Source organism: Bufo bufo, chromosome 8, assembly GCF_905171765.1.
Source record: "Bufo bufo chromosome 8, aBufBuf1.1, whole genome shotgun sequence".
Lineage (NCBI taxonomy): Eukaryota > Metazoa > Chordata > Amphibia > Anura > Bufonidae > Bufo > Bufo bufo.
Genome location: NC_053396.1, coordinates 180996518 through 181024433, shown reverse-complemented (window position 1 = coordinate 181024433; position 27916 = coordinate 180996518). Strand labels below are relative to the sequence as shown.

Below are 27916 nucleotides of genomic sequence, written 5' to 3'. Positions count from 1 at the left end.
ACGGACATGCGGAAACGAAATCCACATGGAGTAACTTTTGGTTTTTTTTGTGGACCCATTAAAATGCATGGTTCAGCATACGGTCCGCAAAAAATCCAGAACGGACAGAAAATATGTTTGTGTGCATGAGCCTTATTCACACGTCAGTGATTCCCGGACTTGTCCTGTACGCATTCTCCGCGAATTCTACCGGTTTCTGCCTTCGCTTTTCCAGCCTAAATAACACTCAGTGTGCACTATATGGCGTATTGAGGAAGCAGCAATGCGGCTGCTTCTATTGCCCCCATCGGCGATCACATGATTGCCAGCTGTCTCCAGGCATAGCACAGCTGCTGGGTCTTCTGCCCATGAAAAGTGCCCCCACGGGGGGCTGTTTTCCCTGTAAGACAGCTTTTAGGCCTCCTGCACACTAACGTTTTTTTCCCCCATTTACGGCCCGTTCTTTGTGTTCCGTATACGGTCCATATACGGAACCATTCATTTCAATGGTTCCGCAAAAAAAAAACGGAATGTACTCCGTATGCATTCCGTTTCCGTATTTCCGTTGAAAGATAGAACATGTCCTATTATTGCCCGCAAATCACGTTCCGTGGCTCCATTCAAGTCAATGGGTCCGCAAAAAAAAACAGAACGCATACGGAAATGCATCCGTATGTCTTCTGTATCCGTTCCGTTTTTGCGGAACCATCTATTGAAAATGTTATGCCCAGCCCAATATATTCTATGTAATTACTGTATACTGTATATGCCATACGGAAAAAGGGAACCAAAATGGAAACGCAACGGAAACAAAAAACGGAAAAACGGATAATAAAAAAAAACGGCCTGCAAAACACTGAAAAAGCTATACAGTCGTCTGCAAGAGGCACAGAGTTTGGTAAGTAACTGGGAGCCAAAACCAGGAGTGGAAGCTATACAGAGATACAATGGAAGGATTGGCTCCTGTTCTGAGTTCTTGACCAGCAACTGGTTTTGGCTCACAATCACTGATCAAAGACTGACCGAACACTGACCGTGTGAAAACCGTCAAAGGCTGAGTTCACACGAGCGTGTCCGGATAAGGTCCAGATGCGTTGCGGCAAACCCGCGTGAGTAGGTACCCAATTACAGTCAGTTTTGACTGCGATTGCGTTCCGTTGTTCAGTTATTATCGCGCGGGTGCAATGCGTTTTGCACGCGCATGATAAAAAACTGACTGTGGTACCCAGACCCAGACTTCTTCACAGAAGTTCAGGTTTAGGTTCGGTGTTGTGTAGATGTTATTATTTTCCCTTATAACATGGTTATAAGGGAAAATAATAGCATTCTTTAATACAGAATGCATAGTAGAAGGTCAATTGAGGGTTAAAAAATAAAAAATAATTAACTCACCTTCTCCTCTTGATCGCGTAGTTGCCGGTCTCTTCTTACCTCTTTAATCATGAGCTGCCGGCTAAAGGACCTGTGGTGACGTCAGATCACATGGTCCAATCACATGGTCCATCACCTTGGACCATGTGATCTGACGTCATCACAGGTCCTTTAGCCGGCAGCTCATGATTAAAGAAGTAAGAAGAGACCGGCAGCTACGCAATCAAGAGGAGAAGGTGAGTTAATTATTTTTTAACCCTCAATTGACCACCTACTAAGCATTCTGTATTAAAGAATGCTATTGTTTTCCCTTATAACCATGTTATAAGGGAAAATAATACAGTGAATAGACTGTCATCTTAGCAACCATGCGTGAAAATCGCACCGCATCCGCACTTGCTTGCGAACGCTTGCGATTTTCACTCAGCCCCATTCACTTCTATGGGGCCTGCGTTGCGTGATAAACGCAGAATATAGAGCATGCTGCGATTTTCACTCAACGCACAAGTGATGCGTGAAAATCACCGCTCAGGTGCACAGCCCCATAGAAATGAATGGGTCCGGATTCAGTGCGGGTTGCAATGCCGTTCACCTCCCGCATTGCACCCGCGCGGAAATCGTGTGAACTCAGCCTAGGGGTACCTGCACATGGGTTGCTGGCTGTCTTGCAGAAATGTCTCACAAATTTCTGCGCAGATTTCTGTATGGGTTTTGCACTACAGTTGAGTAAAGCGCGCTTTGGATGCTTCGTCCGAAGTCTCTTCGTTCAAAACTTTTTTCACGCATCAGTTCTGCGTTGCGTGAAAAACGCAGCATGTTCTGTATTCTGCGTTTTTCACGCAGCCCTGGCCCCATAGGCCTCTTTCACACAAGTATGACGGATTAGGTCTGGATGCGTTCAGTGAAACTCGCACCATTTTGCAAGCAAGTTCAGTCAGTTTGGTCTGCGATTGCGTTCAGTTTTTTTCCGTGCGGGTGCAATGCGTTATAATGTGTTTTTCACGCGCGTGATAAAAAACTGAAGGTTTACTAACATCATCTCCTAGCAACCATCAGTGAAAAACACATTGTACCCGCACCTTCTTCCGGATGCAATACGTTTTTCACGCGGCCCCATTCACTTCTATGGGGCCAGGGCTGCGTGAAAAACGCAGAATATAGAACATGCTGTGATTTTCACGCAACGCAGAACTGATGCGTGAGGAAAAAACATGCGTAATACGCAACGTGGGCAGGTACCCTAGGCACGACCTGCTGAGGTTTTTCCGTGCAGAATAACCGCAGCGTATTACAGGACCAGCAAAGTGTATGAGATTACACTAACCTCATGTACGCTTTGCGGTTTTCAAAATGTAATAACATGTCAATTATGTTTGCGGTTTCTGCTGCGGATTTCACCCTTTTGACACAAAGGCTGTGTTCACACGCTGCGGGTTTTGTTGCAGAAAAGCTGCAGATTAGACGCAGTGTCACTCGTTGCATTGGAAAGGCTGGCTTCACACGTGACTGATTAGTTGCGGATTTTCGCGCACCAAATCTGCAGCGTTGTACAGAACCAGCAAAGTGAATGAGTTCAGACGAATCTCATGGACACTTTTCTTTTTTTCTTAGGTGCAGGAATTGACCTTCCGTGCGGATTTTGAAATCTGTTTTGGATTTCACGTTTTTTAATGGAAGGATGAGATCTGCGGAAAATACACATAAAAACCGAACAAAAACCGCACCAAAACCACAATAAATAGTGCGGGTTATGTGGAGGGTTTTTGTGCAGTTTTGGCGCAGATTTTATGTGCAGAAAATCACATGAAATCTGCATCAAAACCACAAAAACACACACCTACATCTGCACCTCCTTAATGTGGTTTTGATATTTTTTTTATGCGTGTTTTGGTATTTTCGTGCGAATTTTTCTGTTTATGTTAACAATTTGCGCTCTTACAAAATACGCACCGTCCACATGAGATTTGGAAAATCACATTCATTCTGCTGGTTACTCTATTACGCCACAGATTTTACGCAGAAAGAAATGCGCGGCATCGGGGTGCACACTGTGGTTCCTAAACTCTATGGATGCCCGAGTGTAAAATAAAAAAAATTGCAAAATGTGAGGTCCCCCCGGGGGAGGGGGTCTTTCGACCTTTCAAGGGACATATTAGGGGAAATTTATCAAACTGGTGTAAAGTAGAACTGGCTTAGGTGGCCCATAGCAACCAATCAGATTCCACTTTCATTTTTCACAGCTCCTTTGGAGAATGAAAGACTGAATCTGATTGGTTGCTATGGGCAACTAAGCCAGTTTTCCTTGCACCAGTTTTGATAAATCTTCCCCATGATATACCAAATATGTACACACACATAGGTAAGAAATTTTTTTAAAATAAAATAAAAACGTCCACGCCAACCCAAAGAGTCGCCCTGTTTTGCTAAAAAAAACAACAACTATGTGTATTGGGGGGGATTTGTCAAAACTAGTGTAAAGGACAACTTACTTAGTTGCCCATAGCAACCAATCAGAATCCGCCTTTCATTTTCTAAATAACAGCCCTGAGCATCACGAAAAACAACAACATGATTTTTCTGGCTCTAGTACAAATTAAAGTAATTGTCTCTGTGACTAAGGCTGCTTTCACTATTGCCTCAGCTCGTCCCATAGTGAAGCTCTGGGGATGTTTCTACACGTGGCCGCCATCCTGACCACATCACAGTGGGAGCCAGATAGCCGCTCCACAGCTTCACCTCACATTCCGTCACCGTGCCCTCAACAAAGATGGCGGACGGAGCCTTTCCCTTTTTTTCGTAGGTGTTTTTTTTTTTTTCTTCCCCCGAGCGGATGTAGGCGGATGTTCTTGGCCTCCATTCTCTGTATCGCCGCAACTTTCGTAAGGAGTGAGACATGAGAACGGGGAGCTGCGGGGTGAGCGGGGCCTGACTCTGGAGGTAAGCGGCAGGAAAGGCTTCGGCTTGGGGCCTAGTCGTCTCCGCCACACGCCGTGAGGGCAAACCGCGGCTGAGGCCGAGGACGGGGAGCTGCAGACAGAGGCCTAGGGGCATTGCACGGAGGCCAGTTGTCACACGCCGGCCTACTACCCGGTACAAGCCGAGCGGCCCCGATAGGCAGGGCTGTGGAGGGCCCCTCTGTGTGCTATAGCTGTCCTCACTGATGGGACTGATCAGCGGCGCCACCGAGCCGCTTATCTTATCAGTGGTGAGTGTGTAAGCCCCACGGCCCTGGCCGCTCCATTTAACTATCCTGGGGTGAATTTGCACCTTAATCTCATCTGGAAATGTGGAAAAATAACTTCCGCTGCGCCAAAGTGAGTGGCCATGGGGTATACGGATACGTTATCTTATGGGGGCGAGGGGTACTCTCTGAATATGTCGTAAAGACATTTGTGCCCCCCCTGCTAAACCAGTTACCCCAGTATATGCCCCATTACAGTACTGGCATAAGGAACGATACTGTGATGTCATCAGTGTGTCAGGGAATGGTCTCATTACCTATGGTGATGCCATTCAATGACATCAGCCGGACCCCTTAACCCGTTAAATCACAGGGTAAAATGCAGCCGGACCCCTTGACCCGTTCAATCACAGGGTAAAATACAGCCGGACCCCTAAACCCGTTCAATCACAGCGTAAAATGCAGCCGGACCCCTTAACCCGTTAAATCACAGGGTAAAGTGCAGCCCGGACCCCTTAACCCGTTCAATCGCAGCGTAAAATGCAGGCCGGACCCCTAAACCCGTTCAATCGCAGCGTAAAATGCAGCCGACCCCTAAACCCGTTCAATCGCAGCGTAAAATGCAGCCGACCCCTAAACCCGTTCAATCGCAGCGTAAAATGCAGCCGGACCCCTAAAACCCGTTCAATCGCAGCGTAAATGCAGCCGACCCTAAACCCAGTTCAATCGCAGCGTTAAAATGCAGCCGGACCCCTAAACCCGTTCAATCGCAGCGTAAATTGCAGCCGGACCCTAAACCCGTTCAATCGCAGGGTAAAATGGCAGCCGGACCCCTTGACCCTTCAATCACAGGGTAAAATGCAGCCGGACCCCTTGACCCGTTCAATCACAGGGTAAAATGCAGCCGGACCCCTTGACCCGTTCAATCACAGGGTAAAATGCAGCCGGACCCCTTGACCCGTTCAATCACAGGGTAAAATGCAGCCGGACCCCTTGACCCGTTCAATCACAGGGTAAAATGCAGCCGACCCCTTAAGAATGTAGCAGAATACAAGGAAGGTGTGATGTGACCGCGGTGGATTTGAGGTCAGGATCCGGCATTACTGCTTTGAATGTTTAGATGAGGATAACGATTACAGAACACGGAGGGTACGGTCAGGTGGCGCGGTTGGCACACAGCTGGCGAGCGGCCTAGTGATTTGTGGCCGGACTTGCCGTCTAGATGGTATTCTTTTTCTCACGCGCTGGTCTGGCCCTCAACGTTTGCGTCAGTCTTAATTGCAATTTCTTCCAGATTTGATGAAGTTAAGAGCCCATTCATACGACCAGACTCTTGGTCCGCATCCGTTTTTCTGCAGATCGGGTTCAGACCCGTTCGCTTCAACGGTGCCATCCACTATGCGTGTGCTGTCCGCATCCGTATGTCTGTTCTGCCGCCCCGCAAAGTCCTAGATCAAGTCCTATTTTTCTCTGTTGTTCAGATGTTTGTTACGTAGTGCTTATTTTGCTGTGTGTTGTGTTTTTTTTTATTATTATTATTATTATTATTATTATTATTATCATCATCATTACATAGGTACGGTCTGTGTAAGGCTAATTTCACATATGCGATTTCCTTTCCTCCACCGGATCTCAAAACCGGAGGAAAACTCTTTAGTTTGATTTAACGGATGCGATTGTATTAAATCGAAAGTGAACAAACCGGAGCCGGCACTCGCAGTATTGCAAGTCCATGGGCGTCTGTCCTGTCCGAAAACTGATCCAGCACCATTGACTTAAATTGTTTTTAGGGCCGGATCTGGCTTGTTCAGTTTCGAAAACCGGACACAAAACCGCAGTTTGCAGCGGTTTTGTGTCCGGTCACAGAACATGACAATGGGGACAAAACTGAAGTGCATTCCTCCGGTTTTGAGAACCTCTGCCGGATCTCAAAACCGGAAAGGAAATCGCGTATGTGAAAGTAGACTAAAGACGGAACCTTAGGCCTCTCTCATATGAGCGGGTTTTCCGTTATCGTAGCGTCCGGACTGAATCCTTTCCCATTCATTTCAACGGTTCTGTGCACAGCGTTGTTTTTCACTCGTCGTCTCTGCGTTCAGGAAAAAATTGCAGCTTGTTCTCTTTATAGTGTACGTTTTTTCAGGCAGCTCTGGCTCCATATAAATGAATGGAGCTTGTGTGAAAAACGGAAGGCAACCAGGATGCAATGCGTTTTTTTACTGATGGTCTCGAGGAGATGTTGAGGGTTATTCTTCATTTTTTATTTTTCAAGTGCGTGAAAAAACGCATGCAATCTGGATGGAAAAACACGCGCACCGAACACAGTTGCAGACAAAACTGATGGAACTTGCAACGTGCAAAACCATCCGTTTCATCCTGAACCGACCCTGACACAATCCGTGTCGCCGGTTAGGGAGACTGCACACGGGGGCAGGGTTACAAACAGGAACTCCACGCGGATTTTGGTGCGTTTCTGCATGTATTACTTGCATCTTTTGATGCTGTTTTGCCGCAGATCTCGCTGCATTGCAAAGTATGAAATCCGCTCGAAAAAAATCCCACGAACAGTTGACAGGCTGTGGATTTCAACATCCGCATTGAAGATCAATTTCCACATAGAAGAGAAAAAATCCCTGTCCATGAGACTTGTTTGATCTCACTCACTGCTACTGTATAACGCGGAGGTTTTTCTGTACAAAAATCAGCGCGTAAAGCGCACGAAAGACTGCGTAATCTGCACGGTGTGCAGGAAAATCCGCGGGAAAGCCATGTAAAAAATGCACATAAATCTGCACTATTTATTGCGCTTTTTGTGTTTTTTTATTTTTTGTTTGCAGATTTTCTGTTTACCGACCCTATTGAAGTCTATAGGGAAAACCACTACACGTAAGGTGCAGAATCGCACAAACAATTGCCACGATGCAGATTTTTTAACTCCGCACGGCAGGTCAATTTCCACGCAAACTAAATATGCAAAGTGTAAATCGGATTTGGTAAATCTCATTCACTCTGCTGGTACGACATTACACCGTCGTGGTTTTCCTGCACGTGGAAAAACCGCACGTAATCCGCAACCTGTGCTGGTGCTCTTAGGCCGCTGTCCGATTTCACGGCCAGGAGCTGCGGGTCAGTTCGGCTTGGGGCACTTTCACACTAGCGTTATTCCTTTCCGGCACTGACTCAGTTCCGTCACAGGGGCTCAATACCGGAAAAGAACTGATCAGTTTTATCCCCATGCATTCTGAATGGGGAGCAATCCGTTCAGGATGTCTTCAGTTCAGTCGCTGAGCGGCGTTTTGGACGGAGGAAATTCTGCAGCATGCTGCGGTATTATCTCCGTCCAAAATTCCGGATCAGTTGCCGGAGTGCCGGATCCAGCATTAATTAAAATGTATTAGTGCTGGATCCGACATTAAAAATGCCGCGATGCCGGATCCTGCGGAGACCGAAAAAAAATAGAAAAAAAAAATATAACGGATCCGTTTCTCCGGATGACATCCGGAGAGGCGGATCCGTTCTTGCAATGCATTTGTAAGACGGATCCACATCCGGATCAGTCTACAAATGCTGTCCGTTTGCATGCAGATTGCCGGATCACTCTGCCGCAAGTGTGAAAGTAGCCTAAGGCCCCTTGTTGGGTAAACCGCGCGGCCATTAACGACTCGCAAACTTCGCTTATTTCATTACTAAGCTGCGCTGACTTGCAGCCATGGCGTCTGAAAGCTCTCTAATGGAAGTCATCTCTATTTGCATCGATTGAATACCGCTAGTGTCATCATACACAGCAGCCAAGCTGAACGAGCGGAGCTAAAGTGTAAAGTATGGTGGAGCGAGCAAGTCATTGATTATTGTTGTGTTTTTTTTTTTTTTTTTAAATGCTGATATGCCACTAATCTGTCATTAGTGAGAGTCCAACATCCCAAATGGCTGATCTGCTGCTCGATTAGCTCCGGCGCCAGAACTTCACGGCTTTGTCCCTTGTAAAATGGGCGGAGCTTATAACCCCCGCTGCTCCCATTCACTTCAATGGCTGCTACACAGCGGTGATCGGCTCCACCCACATCACAATGGGCGGAGCTGTGTAGTTCTGGGGCTGGAGCTACTCTAGCAGCTGGTCCTGTGGATAGGCTGTCAGTATAAGGAGTGGGCAATCCCTTTAAGGCGGCCATAGCTGTCAGACTACAGCTCTCTCTTCCGACTAGGCCATATGTGTTAATGGGCAGAGAGGTGGCAGCCCTAGGAGCCCACAGGCTATTACTACAGACGGGACAGTGTGAAAGGACGGGAGGGTCGGTCACTATCTTGTCATTTTCCTTTGCTGTCGTCAAATTGTGGATACCGGCATTTTGCGGAACGGCCAGCCCTGTGATAGAAATGCCTATTGGACAAGAATAGGACATGTTCTATCTTTTTGCCGGGCCGCAGAACGGACAAACGGATATGGACAGCGCATGGTGTGCTGTCCGCATCTTTTGTGGCCCCATTTAAATTAATGGGTCCTCATCCATTCCACAAAATTGTCTGAATGAGCCCTAATTCTTCTCAGTCATCAGCCTCAGTGCATAATGGGGCTCGTCCTGACACCGACATGGTGCCCGCTAACCTCTCCCAATGCATGCTCCTAATCTATGGGGCACTGCTTTGCACTGTAAGAATATATACCGTGTGTGTTTGCTTTCATCTGTATTCTCTCCTGTGTCTGCAGTAAACGACCCGCTCTATGGTGCACATGCCTGCTCGGTTATAGCCACACTTCCACATTGTGAGAATTCCTGACAAGTCACGGAGGTAGCTGAGCGGAGAGCTGTAGGGGCGGAGGCAGGCTGAAGTACACGTAAGGGCTCATGCACACAAACGTATTTTCTTTCCGTGTCCGTTGCGTTGTTTTTTTGTTTGTTTTTTGCGTACCGTATGCGGAACCATTCATTTCAATGGGTCCGCAAAAAAAAACGGAAGTTACTCTGTGTGCATTCCGTTTCCGTATGTCCATTCCGCAAAAAAATACATCATGTCCTATTATTGTCCCCATTACAGACAAGGAAAGGACTGTTCTATTAGGGGCCGGCTGTTCCGTTCTGCAAAATACTGAAGACACACAGACGTCATCCGTGTTTTGCAGACCGCAAAATACATACGGCCATGTGCATGAGCCCTTAAATGCATACTTTATCGTCTTAGGCTGCCCGGGTGCAGTGTCAGTCCTTATTCACATTTCCACGGACAGCATTTTCCACAGACCGCACATTTACTCGTTGATTTTTTATTTTTTTTAGACTGTGGGTCAATGAGAAAAATCACTGAGGCATGCGCTACTCTGGTCCGTAAGGCAGACCAAACAGGCCCATTGAAGTCTAAGGGTCGATGAAAATCACGGCCACAACACGGGTGGTGTCCGTGTCTGGTCCGTTTTTCACAGATGCTTTTGAAATTAAAGCAGTGTCTGTGGAATACGGATGACACACTGAGGGCAAAAAAAAAAACGGACACACAGACCATACGCGGATCGTTCACGCACATCCTCACGGATGAAACGCAGACCGAGGTCCGAGTAAAAAACGCCTGTGTGGCAAAATATTGTTGTGCGGCTAAAGCCCAAAGAGTGCCTCCACCAGTCAGTATATGTTAGTGTGATGGGTGCCTACGGGGAAGGAACGCCACTGTACAGTAGCATACGTTGGAGGCGTACGTCGGGAAATCCTCCTGACCTACACCTCTAATGCACCCTGCTTTGTGGGATTTGGGTTAGTGCTCCTTTAAATCCCGGCTGTGGCCGCTCCGGTGGCGCAGGGCGCCCTTTAAGCGTTCTCCGCGTGGCACATTAGAAACCTTTTTTTTTGTTTGCACTTTTTCCCTGTTCAAACAGAATCAATAAAGTCATCGGTGGTGACCCATCTGTCTCCCTCTCCATTGTGATCCATGCCATCCCCTCCGGCGCGATCTCTTGGAGCGAGATAAGCAGCATCAGGTGAGGCCGGCGGAGGTGTTTACTCTCCGCGCTGCCTGCGTGCTCGCTGCTTGACCCGGCCGCCTGTTTTTTTCCCCCCTCCTGATTTTGGCCTGTGTGCTGAGAGATAAGAATTTGCGTATTATTTATGCAGCGCACAAAGCAAACATTCTGCAATCTGCCGTGTTTCCACTGCCATGGGGAACAGATCGTGTTGGCATCGTGGCAGTGCCCCCCAGCACGGGTAAGGAGGAGGGGGGGGGTAGTAGTCTAGTGTGCTGGACATAAGTGCAGACGCGTTCTTCGCCTGTCCTGGTGGAGTATCTCTTCTGCTTTTTTGCCCTCTTTTGCATACAGGGTGTGATCTCTGCTCCATTCACAGAACTGACATGTTTACTTGTATTTCCCGCTGTAAGGAAAATGCGCTCAGGTGGATGGTTACACCTGTTTTCCTCGCACGCAGCGCGTGCTTATTTAAAGGGGTCCTCCGGAGGCCCATCTGCCGCTCCAGTTGAGTAACATAGGCCATATTATAATTGGGTCCCTATAGACTGATTGTGTGGACAGCGGCTGGGGATTCTCCTCCGTGTGGCTGAGATCCAGATTCTTTAAATTCATCAATGTGTTGATTTCTGGTCTTTTGTGCTGAAAACCGGACCTGCTGTGGATCTTAAGGTGGCCTAGAACATTCATGAATGTCCAGCCCCCTAATACAAGTGCCAACACAGCCGAGCATGCATGTCTTCCCATAATGGGGTTTGCACGTGACCGTGAGTGTTTTGCAGTGTGCAAAACGCGGATGCTAGCTGTACCGCAAAAGATAGGACACGTCCTATACTTTACCGCAACATGTGGACCACAGACCCATTAAATTTAATGGGTCCGCCCAGTGACGCGCCATGCACTTTTTTTTTTTTTTTTCACGCATCAGTTCTGCGTTGTGTGAAAATCGCAGCACGTTCTATATTCTGCAGCCCTGGCTTCATAGAAGTGAATGGGGCTTCAGTGATGGTTGCTAAGAGATGTTGTTTGTAAACCTTCAGTGTTTTGTCACGCGCGTGAAAAAACGCATTGCACCCACCGCGCGGAAAAAACTGACCGCAATTGCAGACAATACTGACTGAACTTGCTTGCACAATGGTGCGAGTCTCTCTGAACGCATCCGGACCTAATCCGTCACGCTCGTGTGAAAGAGGCCTAGTTAAAGGGAAGACTGTATTGATAAATTCCCACTTTTGTTGCTGGCTGCTACGTACGCCCCTGTCCCCCCCCCCCCCCCCCCCCCATTTTGAACGCATGCCCTCTCGTCTGAGCCGAGCATGCATGTGCATGGTAGAAGAAGCATTTGACTGACGGCTATTTGAAGCTGCCCCCTGCTTGTAGAAGACATGCGGTCAGGGGTCTGCTCTTTGGATCACTGCTCCAGAGCTCGTCTTTTGTAGTCGTATTTTAGATCCGTCGGTGTGTCCTGTTTTTTTGAGCACAGATGAGTCACACAATCCGAGGGGGGATTTCCAGCAAATAATGAATGTGGATGAAAATATTTTGCTTGGACTAGGTAGAAAACCTCCGCTTTATTACATAGTTAAATGCGAATATCTGCAGGAGCGGCAACAATGGGTGAGTCCTCCCGGTGGAGCTTGTGGCACATAGTTCACTCTTGGGGGCAGCGTTACCTCCGTACATTGCTGTATGCCGTATACTGCATAACTGAATATGAACTAACCATGCTTAGTCTCCAGCTTTACCACGTAAATGATGCCATTGCACCGTGCTGCCCAAGTGCAACGTCCTTTTCATAACATGACTTTCTGCATCTTAATTTCTTGCAGATCTAACGTATTCTGGATTCCTAATGCAGCCCCTGTAGAAATGTACGGGCCCGTGCTGTACCTCCGCATAAGAAATAATGTATTGTGGTGTAATAGGACGCGGCACATGGGGTACAGCAGAGCAACTCCATGTTGCGGTAGAGAAGCTGTGCACATGGCTTAGAGTCTTTAAGAGGGACTTAAAGGGACTGTCCAACCATAAAAGCATCCCCTATGCACAGGAAAGGGGATAAGCATCTGATTGGTGGGGTTCTGATCACAGGGACCCCTGGCGTCCCCCCTAGGAGAATGGAGCGATGGCTATGCTTGCATGCTGCCGCTCCATTCGACTCTATGGGACTGCCAAGTCCAGTGCGCAGCCATCTGTGGCAGTCCCATAGAGGCGAATGAAGCTACTGCACCCATGTGACCACCGCTCCCTTCATCCCAGGAGGGGCTCCGGCTCCATATTCTTGTCCCTAGACCCCCACCTATCAGATACTTATCCCCGAGCCTGTGGATAGGGCATTAGTTCTTATGTTATGACAAAGTCCGCACAGACTCATAGATATGACTACATTATCTAAGGTAATAGGATTTCTCGCCCATATTCCTTGGGGGACACAGGAAACCATGGGTATAGCTCTGCTCCCTAGGAGGCGTGACACTAAGTGAAAGCTGTAAGCCCCTCCTCCATCAGCTATACCCTTCAGCCTGGAGAAGAGACTGCCAGTTTTTGCTTAGTGTCCAAGGAGGCAAGACACCCCCTGCTTATGCAGGGTTGTTTTCCTATGATTTTTTATTTTTGCGTTATTTGTTGTTTTTAATTCGGTTTTTTTCTACTTACAGGGACAACAGAGGCGCATTAGACCCCTCTGTTTCTCCCGGGGTTGAGTTGCGCCAGTGCCGGTAATTCCGCACTGCCGCCTCCCCCACAGAAGACAAGGTGGACCAGGGCAGCCTCGCTCCCCTGCGTCCCGCCAGCTCAGGGTCGCCCGCACGCCAAGTCCCTCCCCCGGCTTCCTGCCACTGCGGTGCCAGGAGCTGAAGGGGCGACCCCGCTGGATGGATTGAGGGTGAAGACAGCGTATGGTGAGACAGGCTGCTCCAGCCTCCCCTTCCTCCCTCCCACCGCTGCTACAGGCCTCCTGGGCTCCCATGGCCACTGTTACTACATGGCCACTGCTACATCGTGCGCCCACCCCCCCCCCCCCCCCCCCGGGCATATATCGGGACCGTTACCGGGCAGGGGAGTTTATCTGGGCAAGTCCTTGGCAGGGACGCTGCCTTCAGGGGACGGCTGCAGGAAAAAAGCAAGCCGTCTGCCACATCCAGGCGCGGAGGGGGCCGTTTTCTTGGCGTGAACGGCGCCATTTCAGGCCGGCACTTCATCATCCTTGGGGGTTAAAATCATTTTGCCGCGCGCGCGCGGCTCTGCTTCAGAGCGGCAGAGAGGGGGCGGAGCTTCCTACATGCGCTCCGCTACTTCCGGGTTCATCGCACAGTGCTGCGTGGAATCCTCTCTGCAGTGCGATCCGAAGCCGGTGCTGCTGCCTCTCCTCCACAGCCTCCTCAGTCTGTTCCCCTTACCGCTGCCGCTTGCATCATCCGGGTCTGGTAGGACTTTTAACCCCCTCCGTGCCACAGTACTGTCCCTTGGGTGTTATCCCCGTTTCTTTCCTTGGGGTCTCCCACTTTAAGTGCAACATCTTTGTTCCACCATGTCAGACCCTTCTGCAGCCGCCAAGCCTTGGTACCATGCCTGTACTGCTTGTAGGGAACCCTTTCCCCGGGGGCAGTCTGATCCGCACTGTACTGCATGCCGGGCTCCACCGCAGCCTCAGTCGCCCGCTGTGTCGCTCCCTGCTGCCTCTGACCCGCCTGACTGGGCTAGATCCCTGTCCCAGGCCGTGGAAAGCCTCACTCATGTCGTGGGCCGCCTAATAGACAGGCCGCCTACCCCGCAGGACGCCACTCTTACTGTCGCGCCCTCCGGGTCCACCGCTTCTGCCGCTGCAGCGGGTTCACTCTCCTTTAGTGACCCCTCCCGAGCTAGGCACTCTCAGAAGCGTATTAGAGTAGAGCGAGCCTCCTCCTCGGATGCCTCCCTCTCCCCGCCACGCGTGCGCACCCAGACGAGCCTCTCCTCTCCAAAGGATTCGCTCTCTGAAGGTGAATTGGCGGTTTCAGATTTGGAAATGGACTCGGCCCTGCCGTCCAAGCTAGCCTCAGCGATGGGTCAACTCATCTCTGATATTCGTGACACCTTTAAGGTGCAGGATGATCCCCCTAGCTCGGACGCAGCTAGCGTCTCATTTATCAGACCCAGGCAGGTCTCAAAAGTCTTTCCAATCCACTCTGATTTCTCCTCTGTGGTGTCTAAGGCTTGGGCTCGCCCGGACGCCCGTTTTGTCAACCCCAAGAAGCTGGACATTTGCTATCCTTTTCCAGCAGATGTCGTGGCCACATGGTCTTCCCCACCCAAGGTGGACCCCCCTGTGGCCCGGCTGTCAAAGAACACGGCCATCCCTGTTCCCGACGGGTCCTCTCTTCAGTCAGCGGAGGACCGTCGCATGGAGACCCTTTCTAAGGGCAATTTTGCTGCCTCCGGTTCTGCTCTCAGACCGGTTTTTGCCTCTGCTTGGGCAGGGAAAGCAATCTCTGCTTGGGGTGCGCAGCTGGAACAGGAGTTGGACTCGGACGTCCCTATCCAGGACCTGCGTTCCTTGGCCCAGCTTATTGTTCGGGCCGGGAATTTTGTTTGTGAGGCCTCCCTTGATGCGGGAGCCCTTATTGCACGCTCCTCCGCCCTGGCAGTTTCCGTCAGGAGGGAGCTCTGGCTGAAGGTTTGGAAAGCGGACGCTGCCTCCAAACGTTCCTTGGCGGGGCTACCGTTTGCGGGTTCCCGCCTTTTCGGGGTCCGCCTAGACGAACTTATTTCGGAGGCCACGGGTGGTAAAAGCACCCATCTTCCTCAACCCCAAGCCAGGGGCGCCCCCCGCGGACGCCCTGGTGCGTCTCGTTTTCGGTCCTCCCGCAGGGCCTCTGGGGCTCCCACCACAGCTGCCGCTTCGGCTCCTCCCCAGGACAAGCATAGGAAGCCGTTTTTTCGGGCGCAGCCCTCCTGGCGCAAGCCGCAGGCTGCCCGCACACCCGCAGCAAAGCAATCCTCTGCCTGAAGGCGCGCCCCCACCCACCCGGGTGGGGGGCCGGCTCCTCCTTTTCAGGGACGTCTGGTTGGCTCACGTCTCCGACGCCTGGGCCCTCGAAATTGTGTGCTCCGGATACAAAATCGAATTTGCATCCTTCCCTCCAGATCGGTTCTTTCGCTCCCGCCCGCCACGGGACCCGAAACGCGCGGTTGCGTTCTCCGCGGCCGTTCAAGCCTTACTGGACAGGGGGGTGATTACCCCCGTTCCTCTAGAGGAAAGGTTCCAAGGGTTCTACTCGAACCTCTTTGTAGTTCCCAAGAAGGGAGGTTCCATGCGGCCCATTTTGGACCTCAAAAAGCTCAACCGTTTTCTCCTCCTTCGACGGTTTCGGATGGAGTCCCTCCGTTCCGCGGTGGCTTCCCTGGAGCAGGGAGATTTCATGTCTTCCATCGATATACAGGATGCCTACCTCCATGTTCCGGTAGCCCGGTGTCACCATCGCTTCCTCCGATTCGCCGTGGGGGACCTCCACTTCCAGTTTGTCGCCCTTCCCTTTGGGCTGGCAACAGCCCCCCGGGTGTTCACCAAGGTCCTGGCCCCGGTTTTGGCCTTACTCCGTTCCAGGGGTGTTTTTCTGCTACCGTACTTGGACGATATCCTCATCAAGGCTCCGTCCCTTTCTCAAGCGGTTGCCAGCGTGGATCTCACTCTAGAGACTCTGACGAGGTTCGGTTGGGTCATCAACTTCCCCAAGTCCTCCCTTCCCCCCTCCAGACAACTGGTCTTCCTGGGAATGCTTTTAGACACGGGAGCGGCGGAAGTACGTCTTCCCTCGGAAAAACGTCTGATCCTCCGTGGGGCGGTTCGGGGTCTCCTTCTCCACCGTCGACCGTCCTTCCGCTTCTGCATGCGGGTCTTGGGGCAGATGGTTGCCTGCTTCGAGGCGATCCCGTTTGCGCAGTTTCACTCCCGCCCTCTCCAACGGGCGATCCTCTCCTCCTGGGACAAATCGCCGCAGTCTCTGGATCATCCCTTCCATCTATCGCCTCCGGTGAGGTCATCTCTCCGCTGGTGGTTACAGTCCCCTCTTCTGGGCAGGTCTTTTCTGCCACTCAACTGGTTGGTGGTTACAACCGATGCCAGTCTCTTGGGCTGGGGAGGCGTGTTTCCTCCCCGATCCGTCCAGGGCATTTGGTCTCCATTGGAGTCCAAACTCTCGATCAATGTCCTGGAGCTGAGAGCGGCCCTTTTGTCTCTACGACACTGGACTCATCTGTTGAAGGGTCATCCAGTTCGTGTACAATCGGACAACGCCACGGCTGTGGCGTACATAAACCACCAGGGGGGCACTCGCAGCGCTGCTGCAATGAGGGAGGTCTCCAGCATTCTCCGTTGGGCGGAAGCCCACGTCCCGGCCCTATCGGCAATTTTTATTCCAGGGGTGGACAATTGGGCGGCGGACTTCCTCAGTCGCACCACTGTCGACCCCGGCGAGTGGTCTCTTCACCCGGAGGTATTCGAGGCCATTTGCCTTCGTTGGGGCATACCGGACGTGGACCTCATGGCCTCCAAGTTCAATCACAAGGTCCCCGCCTATCTGTCCAGGGCCAGGGATCCGGGAGCTTGCGGAGCCGACGCCCTCGTTCTTCCTTGGCGAGGCTTCGCGCGTCCATACATATTCCCTCCCATCCCTTTCCTGCCCAAGGTCCTTCGGAAGATCGCGGCGGAAGGCGTCTCGGTGATTCTGGTCGCTCCGGACTGGCCCCGCCGGTCTTGGTATGCCGACCTCATGCTGCTCCTGGCAGACGCGCCCTGGCCGCTGCCCGCCAGGGAAGATCTTCTCTCTCAGGGACCGATCTTCCACCCGCGTTTAAGGTCCCTACGTTTGACGGCGTGGTTGTTGAGACCACCGTCCTGACACGTAGGGGTTTTTCTGCGGACGTCGTCCGCACCATGATCCGCGCCCGTAAGCCGTCCTCTTCTAGGATCTATTATAGGACCTGGAGGACCTATTTGGGGTTCTGTGCCGATCTAGGGATTCCTCCGCTCCGCTTTTCTCTCCCCACCGTTTTGTCCTTCCTGCAGAGCGGACTTGCCCAAGGTCTGGGTCTTAGTTCTTTGAAGGGTCAGGTGTCTGCGCTGTCCATTTTGTTTCAGCGCCCACTGGCCCCCCTTGGTCCTGTCAAGACCTTCCTTCAGGGCGTGGCTCACGCGGTTCCCCCGTACCGGCCTCCGGTACCGCCCTGGGACCTGAACCTGGTTCTCTCAGCGCTCCAGGCTTCTCCTTTCGAGCCTCTGCGGACGGTTTCCTTGCGACTTCTGTCCTGCAAGGTTATTTTCCTTGTAGCCGTCACCTCTCTTCGGAGGGTGTCCGAATTGGCTGCACTCTCCTGTCTGGAACCTTTCCTAGTGTTCCACCAGGACAAGGTAGTTCTTCGTCCGGTCCCTTCCTTCCTTCCTAAGGTGGTCTCCGCCTTTCATCTGAACGAGGACATCGTTCTCCCCTCTTTGTGTCCTTCCCCTTCCCACCCTAGGGAGAGGGAACTTCATCGCCTGGACGTTGTCAGGGCGCTCAAGGTTTACCTGGAGGTAACCAGCTCTTTCAGGCGTACTGACTCGCTCTTTGTGGTTCCGGAGGGGTCGCGCAGAGGGTTGGCGGCATCCAAAGTTGCTATCGCCCGTTTTGTCAAGATGGCTGTTACTGAGGCTTATCTCGCCAAGGGCAAGGTTCCGCCCCTCGGTGTTACCGCTCATTCCACTAGAGCGGTCGGGGCTTCCTGGGCTCAGAGAAATCGGGCTTCTACGGAGCAGATTTGCAAGGCGGCCACTTGGTCCTCCTTGCACACCTTCACCAAGTTCTACAGGGTGCATACTCATGCGTCGGCTGACGCTGCTTTAGGCCGTCTGGTGTTGCAGGCGGCAGTTGATTGATGCCTCCGGTGTTGGTCTAGTTTGTTCTGGTCCCTCCCTTCTGGGACTGCTCTGGAACGTCCCATGGTTTCCTGTGTCCCCCAAGGAATATGGGCGAGAAAAGGAGACTTTTGTATTACTTACCAGTAAAGTCTCTTTCTCGCTCTTCCTTGGGGGACACAGCACCCGCCCTTCATTTGGGTTTACAGTTGTGGTTCCGGCTTGGTTGCCCCCGTTGGGGCTTGACGGTTCTTTTTCCGGTTGGTGGTTATCTTTCACTACTTGGACACGCAACTGGCAGTCTCTTCTCCAGGCTGAAGGGTATAGCTGATGGAGGAGGGGCTTACAGCTTTCACTTAGTGTCACGCCTCCTAGGGAGCAGAGCTATACCCATGGTTTCCTGTGTCCCCCAAGGAAGAGCGAGAAAGAGACTTTACTGGTAAGTAATACAAAAGTCTCCTTTTCTTCTTATCCCCATAGGGATTAATGTACATGTTTGACCAGGCCGGACAGATGTCTTAATGCAGGGGACGATCAATACATACGTGTACGCTGCTAGTTTAACCTCTTAGTGCCGCAGCCAGCGTTCGCTTTATCGTCATTTTTTCCTCCTTGCCTTCCAAGAGCCATAACTTTTTTATTTTTCCGTCAGCATAGCCGTATGGGGGCTTGTTTTCTCTGGGACGGGTTGTACTTTTTAATGGAACCATTTAATGGTTCATGTGGTGCATTGAGGAACTGTTAAAAAAAATATATATATATATATAATCTAATTCCACTTTTTTTAAATGTATTTATTTTTTAATAATGGTGTTCGTAGTGCGGTAAAAGCAACACGGGTCAGTACCATTACAGCCCTGGCAAATTGATATAGCTTCACATATTTTTTATTTATTTTTTTAAGTGCTTTTTGTTGCCATATTCAGAGAAACATAATACATTTTTTGCAGGACAAGCTGTTTTTGAGGCCATTTAAAGGGCTTTTCTTGGTTGTTTCAAGTTATCCCCTATCCACAGGATAATGGGATAACTATTAGATCGGTGGGGGTCCTACCACTGGGACACCCACTGATCACAAGCACTGGGGCCCTGTACCTTCCCCCCCCCTGAAATAAGCACAGTGGCTGGACGCACATGCGTGCTGCCGCTCCGTTAATTTCTATGGGAGTTCCAGAGAGGAGCATTAGCACCAGAATATTTTCTATAACTCCGGCATCATTGTACTTTGTGTTTGCAGAGTGCTGAGGATAAATCGTCGTTATCAATTTTCAGTACTCCTGTCTGGGCCTTCCATGATGGGTTTCTATCTTCATAGGACTTAGTTTATTGCATGGTTACCCAGACATGTCACTGTGCTGTGCGTTTTCAGATAACTTTACAACTCTGTTTGATTGCTGCAATGGAAATCTCTGCATGCGAGGATTTTCTGGGCGGCTTGCGGTGGGCTCGTGCTTACACACAGCAGCCAGTCTGAATGGGCAGAGCTGCACTATAGGGCTCAGGCACACGACCGTAGCCTGTTTTGAGTTCTGCAAATTATGGATCCACAAAACACGGATACCGGCGTTGTGCTTTCCACATTTTGCAGAATGGAACGTCCTGGCCTCTATCGAACAGTCCTATCCTTGTCCGTTTTACGGACAAGAACCAGGATTTTTTTATTTTTTTTGTAGGTGCCGCGAAAAGGACCTACGGATGCAGGCGGCACTCGGTCCACATCTTTGAAGTGAATGGGTCCGCATCTGACATGCACAAAATGCAGATCGGATGCATGAGCCCTAAGTATGGTGGAGGAATAGAATAGTGGGCAGAGACAGGACGGATGTCTCTGACTGCAGCAGTATCCCACGAGACAGAACTGCTAGGTTCCCTTTTATTGATCATCACTATGCCGTGATGTAGCAGAGCTTACAAATGGACCAGAGAGAGTACACCTTGTCCCGGACAGTGCAGATTAAAAAGGTTTTATCTTTATTACAGGATGTTTTAATTCCTTCTAACGTAAAGGTTTGTTCCATCTGGACATTTATAGCAGTGAATGGCTAGAGCTGCGCCTGCACAGCCTCCTCTCTGTCCAGTACAGCGTGTGAACAGGGCCCCGTTCTTGAGATAGAAGCAGGCCCTGGAGGTGGGGCCCGTGCCTATTGGATACGTTTAGGGCATGTTCTGTGGAAATGCCGTAAATGTCCAGATGGGAATACCCCCCTTTTACAGAAGTCATTACTGACTTTATTGTAGGCCTCTGCCTTTTTACTGCACAGGTCTAGGCTCTCATACGACAGCCAGTATCCTGCTCCAAGGGGCCAGAAGTGCGATCTGGACCTTTTAATCTCTTAGATGCCGCAGTCAGTAACAGCCGTGACATCTTAGGCTGGGTTCACACTTGAGCGTTTTACAGCGCGTTCAAACGCGCTGTAAAACGCTCAACACATGAAAACCAATGCTTCCCTATGGCCCTGGTTCTCACTTGAGCGTTTTACAGCGCGTTTGAACGCGCTGAAAAACGCCCTACGCTCAAACAAGTTCTTGAGCTTCTTTGGGGCGTTTTGACGCGCGTTTGTGGCCATAGGACACTGCAGTCAATCACACAAACGCGCGTTTACTATTGCATAAAAACGTGCATAAAAACGCGCGTTAAACGCGCATATCAAATACGCTCAGGTCTGAACCCAGCCTTAGTGTTTTAGACGGAAGGAGCTACTTCTCTCTCGAGCATGAGCACCCCCCGTGGGTGAGATTGCGGCGTGCCAATGCTTCAGTATGGCAGACGGGGCCTAATGAAGGCCCCCAGGTCTGCCTGCAATATATGCCTATCAGAATCATACTGACTGTATAATACACTGTACTACCTAAGCAGTACAGTGTATTATAAAAGTCACCTTGTGGAACTAATTATTATATATTTTTTTTTAAAAAGGGTTCAATAAAGCTTAATTTAAAAAAAAAATACTAGTTAAGAAAAAAAAAAACTTTTTATAATGAAAAAAATGCTTTTTAATGGGGGAAAAATGCGAATTGCATGGTTTTTTTTCACAAAAAAAAAATTGAATAAAAAGCTATCAAAGCGCCATATGTACCCATAAAAAATGCTACCACTGAAAACTACAAATCATTTCGCAAAAATAAAGCGTTCACACTGCTCTGTAAAAGGGATTTTCAAGCCAAACCCAAAAGCCTGTGATCCGTGCAGGTCTGACCCCAGTCCCATGATCATGGCAAGGAGGCGTTTTAATGCAGCGGTTGAGCATGCGCCCTGCCCTTCATGGTCTGTGGCAGTGATGGAGATGCCAATTTAACGACCAGTCCTATATTTATCACCAATCTGTTGGGTCAATGATAGGTGTTTTTGGTTGGGAATCTCTTAAGGCTACGTCCACGTGGATTTGCAAATCTGCAACTTTTTTTTTTTTTTTTTGCGTCTTAAAGCGGCTGAGATTTTTTTTGTAAAAATCTGCAGGTTTTTTAATGGCCGAAACCCTTTCTGTGTAATCCTGCACTTGTTAGCCGTATAGAAAGCTGAGCTCTGGGCTCTGTGTTCAGGTCCCTTCAGTACTGATATTTGGAAGTCACTGGTGGGTCCCATTGCTTGGCATGACCTGTTATAATTGCCTTAGGCCTCCTGCACACGACTGTGTCCGATTTGCGGTCTGCAAATAGCGGATCCGCAAAATACAAATGTGGTCCATGTGCATCCTGCAATTTTCACGTGTAAAAAAAAGCCTATTCTTGTCCGGAAAATGGACAAGAATAGGACAGGCTCTATAATTTACGTCCCGGCTGCACAGGTGTGGGCAGTGCTCTGATGACATGTGTGCTATCCGTTTTTTGGGGGGTCAGTGTGCGATCCGCTAAAAATGCAGATCAGACTAAAAATACGGCTGTGTGCATGAGTCTTTAGTGAGTGCGTTCACCAGTGCCTCCATGTAAGACACAGTATATCTCCATGGTATGTGCAGTGCAGCTGTCGGGCCTGTATCTGGCACCTCACTAATTGCTGTCCTATGTTTCCTCCTCAGAACCAGCACCTTCTGACCCGTGCCTTCTCCGAGAGCCGATTGATCTCGTCTGGGCCTCAGTCTTTCTATCACTATGAATGAAGTAATGGTGGTTAAGGAAGGTTGGCTTCAAAAAAGAGGTGAGTGAGGTTATGTGATTGGTAATGCAAAAGTGATAGACGTATAGAGCAGTCATATACGTAGAAAAGAGGAGCCCCACAGCAAAGATGAGGTGCCCCCCCATTTGTAGCGTATGCAGCCTATTTGGACCTCTCTCTTCTCGACCTCTTCTGATGTGCACCTCCTTGGTAGAGTACAAACAGTTCCGGCTTGACCCGCTACAGTCAGAACCATCCATTATTGAAGGCTGACACGGCCCAGGTAACACTAGTAACCAGATTGAGCTGATACCGGAAAGGGGGGGGGGGGGGGGGGGGCAGGTCCGGTTACAACGTTGATGGCATTTAGGTGTAGCCTCTCCTGGATTTCGGCCCTGGCAAAGCCCTAATTTGTTAGTGCGCTGACAGTAATTGCTTCACTTTGATCTCTTCTGTACTATTTGCTGTTCTGTGTTTTAAGCCTCTTGTTCCACTGCAAGCACTTTTATGTCACGTCTGACCACGGTATCGCTGCACTATAATGTGTACGGCAGGTATCGCTCTGTTTACTCATAGTGTAATCGTATACCGTCTTCATTGCTGTGGGATGTTGTCTAGTATTTCTTACCATGTGGTGCAATTGTGTAGTGCTGTATTCTGTAAAGTAGTGCTCTGCTGGGGGGATATGGGCTTTGTAGGTTGGCAATGAGCCGCATAGAGAGATCCATAACTGGGCGACCTGTGTGGGCGTTTTTGCAACAGCACGGGATTGAGTCTTTATTTGGCCTGGCGGTGGAGTGGCGCCGGCGTCCATTTTGGCCCGGCGGTGGCATTGCCCATGATTCTGCATGTGACCAGTGTATTTAGCTCAGTAATTATTGTGCCCGTGCTTTCCTCCCATCTCATTACTATTCTGCGCACGTCTACGGCACACATGCTTCACTTCACTTCACAGGCACTGTGTGCGAAACAAAGGAAGGCATGCCTTTCAATGCATCAATCAGCAGACGTAATTAAAGTATTTTTAAATGGAGACCCTCTGGAATGGCTCGGTGGTCGTTGCCTCTTTGTGCGGTGCCTGAATGGGCGATCACCCTCTATAGCCTGTGCCCCAGGGCTTCCTGTGATTCGGTATAACCCTGCGTGACCTTTTTGCATTCCTAAAATACCAGAGGTGGAATCCTAATAAAAAACACACCTCTGCATAGGGGGGCTGCGGAGGCCCCAGGTTTTCCTGTGTTATCCGTCACAGGACAAGTGCTGCAGTATTATAACGGCGTGCCCTGATCATGTAATCTGCCATATCCGTGTCGGGGTGTGATCCGGGCATCACTCTGAAATAGCTGGACGTAATTAATCCTGGAACGTCAGCATAGCATGAGGTTTTAGCACCCGGCAAGGATAAGCCATCTTGCTAATGCTGCTCATACACGGGTATATGTTGCTTGACTGTTCCGCAACCGATCTTAGTCTTCAGCATGTCTACAATACAGTCCGTAGCATGTTTTTTATTTTGTTTTTGATATATATATATATATATATATATTTATTAATTAGGGGTGGGCGCGCACCATCTTCTCCTGAGCCGGCACAGTGGAGAAGGAGAGAGTCCCTCCCTCCCCACTGTGCGCGGCTGCCGCTGACCACCAATGACAAAAGAGGAGGAGGGGAGGGACTGACAGTAAATTATTGAGTTTTCACGATCTCAGTGAGCGCGTGAAAACTCAAATCCGATGGTATATTCTAACCCCCAGGCGTTCCCATGGTGACAGGGACGCTTGCCTGGGGGTTAGAATATACAGGACCACGCCGCTGACAGTAGAACATTTAAAAACTAATCAGTAACTGTAACTTTAACTTTATTAATTGGTGATCTCTTTACTGTATACCTTACTAGGTCTTAGCTCCGGTAATAGCAGGCAGTGCGGGCGGGCGGCGCTCACTCACCGACGTCACGCGCCTGCTCCTCCCACTAGGCGGCGCAGGCGCGTGACGTCAGTGAGTGAGCGCCGCCCCCCGCACTGCCTGCTGTTATCGGAGCTAAGACCTAGTAAGGTATACAGTAAAGAGATCACCAATTAATAAAGTTACAGTTACTGATTAGTTTTTAAATGTTCTACTGTCAGCGTCGGGAAGGGGGGGATCTGTGGATGGCACCGTTTAGGGGAGGGGGGGATCTGTGGATGGCACCGTTTAGGGGAGGGGGGGGGATCTGTGGATGGCACCGTTTAGGGGAGGGGGGGGGGATCTGTGGATGGCACCGTTTAGGGGAGGGGGGGGCGATCTGTGGATGGCACCGTTTAGGGGAGGGGGGGGGTCTGGATGGCACCGTTTAGGGGGGGGGGGGGGGGTCTGTGGATGGCACCGTTTAGGGGAGGGGGGGGGTCTGTGGATGGCACCGTTTAGGGGAGGGGGGGGGTCTGTGGATGGCACCGTTTAGGGGAGGGGGGGGGGATCTGTGGATGGCACCGTTTAGGGGAGGGGGGGGATCTGGGGATGGCACCGTTTAGGGGGGGGATTTGGGGATGGCACCATTTAGGGGAGGGGGATCAGCTCCCTGCTGCTGTGTGCACAAAGCACAGGGCAGCAGGGAGAGTGTAAAGTCCTATTCACCCTAATAGAGCTCTGTTAGGGTGAATATGACAAGGGTTCTACGTTCTAGCCCTTAAGGAGACTAATAGTTATTAAATAAAAAGTAAAAAAAAGTTTAAACACGCCCCCCCAAATATAGAAAACAATATATCGCAATATATATCGCATATCGCACATGCTTAAAATTATATCGCAATATAGATTTTAGGCCATATCGCCCACCCCTAATATAAATATAAAAAAAAAAATATATATATATATATATATATATATATATATATATATATATATATATTGTAATTCTGCAACAAATAGTACCGTACTGACTGGAGCTGCAGCAGACATGCACCGCAACGGAAGCATAGGGGGCCCTGTTTGCGTGATGGTGGTGGTTACCTTGTCATGTGGATTGGGGATAAGTATTATTTGTGGGAAATCCTTTAAGTTAACACTAGCATGGTTGCATGCCACTCCATTTTCCAGGGGAGGGGGGTGTAATGACGCATGCAGCTGTATTGGTTGCCGAGTGCGGTATAACGTTTATTTTTATTTATACTATAATCTTCACCTTAGGCCGGCGTGTTCTAAAAAGCATACTCTATTGATGTGCTTCAGATGGCTCCTTGTGGCTGTGTATGCAGACTGTAGTTCACACATGTAATGTGAACGGAGCCTGTCTTGTTTTCCTCTCCTGTTGGAAACAGCGCCGCATTTCTCCATGGGTTGTGTCTTGTGTTGGTGCACATCCCCATTCCTCTCGAATACCAGGCAGTGCCCACGGACAACAGTGCCGCAGTCTGACAACTCCTTCATTGCCAGCTAAACTGAGCCGAGAAAATCCACTGCCTAAGGCCTCTCATGCACACGACCGTTGTGTGTTTTGCGGTCCGCAAATTGCGGATCCGCAAAACACTGATGGTGTCCGTGTACGTTCCGCAATTTGCGGAACGGCACGGACAGCCATTGGTATAACTGCCTATTGTTGTCCGCAAAACGCGGACAAGAATAGGACCGGGTATATTTTTATTTTTTTTGCGGAACGGAGCAACGGATGCGGACAGCACACGGACTGCTGTCCACATCTTTTGCTGCCCTATTGAAGTGAATGGGTCCTCATCCGAGCCGCCAAAACTAAAACTGCGGCTCGGATGCGGACCAAAACAACGGCCATGTGCATGAGGCCTAATCTGCAGCAAAATCCACACGTGTTGCATGCGATTTTGCAAAGAGCGACGGCCTGTGGATGAGATTTGTTAATAGCTCCTTCCCCTTTTCTGCTGTAATCCACAGTAACTTTACCTCCTGGGTGCAAAATGTGCAGCGGGACCGCCGCGTGAGAACAGCCCCTCAGTATGTTTACTACAGTCATCTGCTGTGTTCTTCAGAGGACCGCAATGACCAGTACTTGTGCTCGGTGCCATGCACTGTGCTGTCGCTCTCTCTGGAGCTGTGTGCTTTACCAATTGCAACAGATGTGGCGACATTATCAGCTTCCAGCCATCTCTTGTACAAGCCGGGGGCCAGTGTCACTTCCTCTGCTTGTATGTTCCTGCTGGTAAACCATAGTAAACAGTCGGGGACTGTTTTTGACCTCAAAATATGGCAGCTCGAGACATGGAAACGAAAGGTGTGCACATCTTTACCAGGTGGTAGCGCAGCAGATCACCTGCTTCGGCGAGCGCCTCTCCTGTCATCCCATATATACTGACCTGGTGCAGATAAAAAAGGAAACACGGGACACCGCGGCTAAGATGCAACCTGGGAAAGGATCGGCGTGGTCCCCGCTGCTGACGAGCCGCATGAAGGGAAACACGTGTGTGCCAAGTCCCTGCCTGACATGCAGCGGGTAAAATTAGCTCTGTGATTAGAGGCTATTTCTGGAAAGTTGTGTTGAATTACCTAGAGTAGCATTAACCTTCTCCCTACACGAGGCTCCGCTCCACCTTAAACACCATTTAAAGTGGAAAGCAAATGCGCTTAAGGCCCCTTTCACACGAGCGAGTTTTCCCGCGCGGGTACAATGTGTGACATGAACGCATAGCACCCGCGTTAAATCCTGACCTATTCATTTCAATGGGTGTGTGTACATGAGCGGTTTTTATTTTTTTTTCACACATCTGTTCTGCGTTGCGTGAAAAACGCTGCATGTTCTATAGGCCTCATGCACACGACCGCGGTGTGTTTTGCAGTCCGGCACGGACAGCCTTCAATATAAATGCCTATTCTTGTCCGCAAAGCGCGGACAAGTGTAGGACATGTTATTTTTTTTTTAGCGGGGCCACGGAACGGATTCGGACAGCACACTGAGTGCTGTCCGCATCTTTTGCGGCCCCATTGAAGTGAATGGGTCCGCATCCAAGCCACCAAAACGGCGGCTCGGATGCGGAACCAAACAACGGCCGTGTGCATGAGGCCTTATTCTGCGTTTTTCACGCAGCCCTGGCCCCAAAAAGTGCATGGGTCTTCAGTGAAAAAGACATTGCATCCGCAAGCAAGTGCGGATGCAATGCGTTTTTCACTGATGGTTCCTAAGGCTACTTTCACACTAGCGTCTTAGTTTTCCGTTATTGAAATCTCCATCATAGGGGCTCAATACCGGAAAAAAAACACTTCAGTTGTGTCCCCATTCATTGTCAACGGGAACAAAACGTAACTGAACGGAAGGCTCCAAAATGCATTCCGTTCCGTTCTCATACCGGAGAGCAAACCGCAACATGTTGTAGTTTGCTTTCCGTCCTGGGATGCGGAGCAAGACGGATCCGTCCCCCATTGACTTTTAATGGAGTTCATGACTGATCCGTCTTTGCAATGTTAAAGATAATACAACCGGATCGGTTCATAACGGATGCAGACGGTTGTATTCGTAACGGAAGCGTTTTTGCT

At 50.0% G+C, this 27916-nt stretch overlaps 1 protein-coding gene across 2 annotated transcripts in view; it reads left to right on the top strand.

Annotated features, from left to right (window-relative positions):
• The first annotated feature begins 4126 nt into the window (after positions 1-4126).
• Positions 4127-27916, top strand: part of AKT2 (AKT serine/threonine kinase 2) — a 61973-nt gene continuing 38183 nt past the window's right edge. Inside the window, exons 1-2 of one of the 2 annotated variants that reach the window (XM_040442296.1) lie at positions 4127-4287; positions 22365-22483. In XM_040442296.1, coding sequence (XP_040298230.1) covers positions 22438-22483 — 46 coding nt within the window. In that variant the 5' untranslated portion in view covers positions 4127-4287; positions 22365-22437. Of the gene's footprint in view, positions 4288-10698; positions 10720-22364; positions 22484-27916 lie in introns of those variants that run through there. The other variant, XM_040442297.1, reaches the window with a different exon arrangement.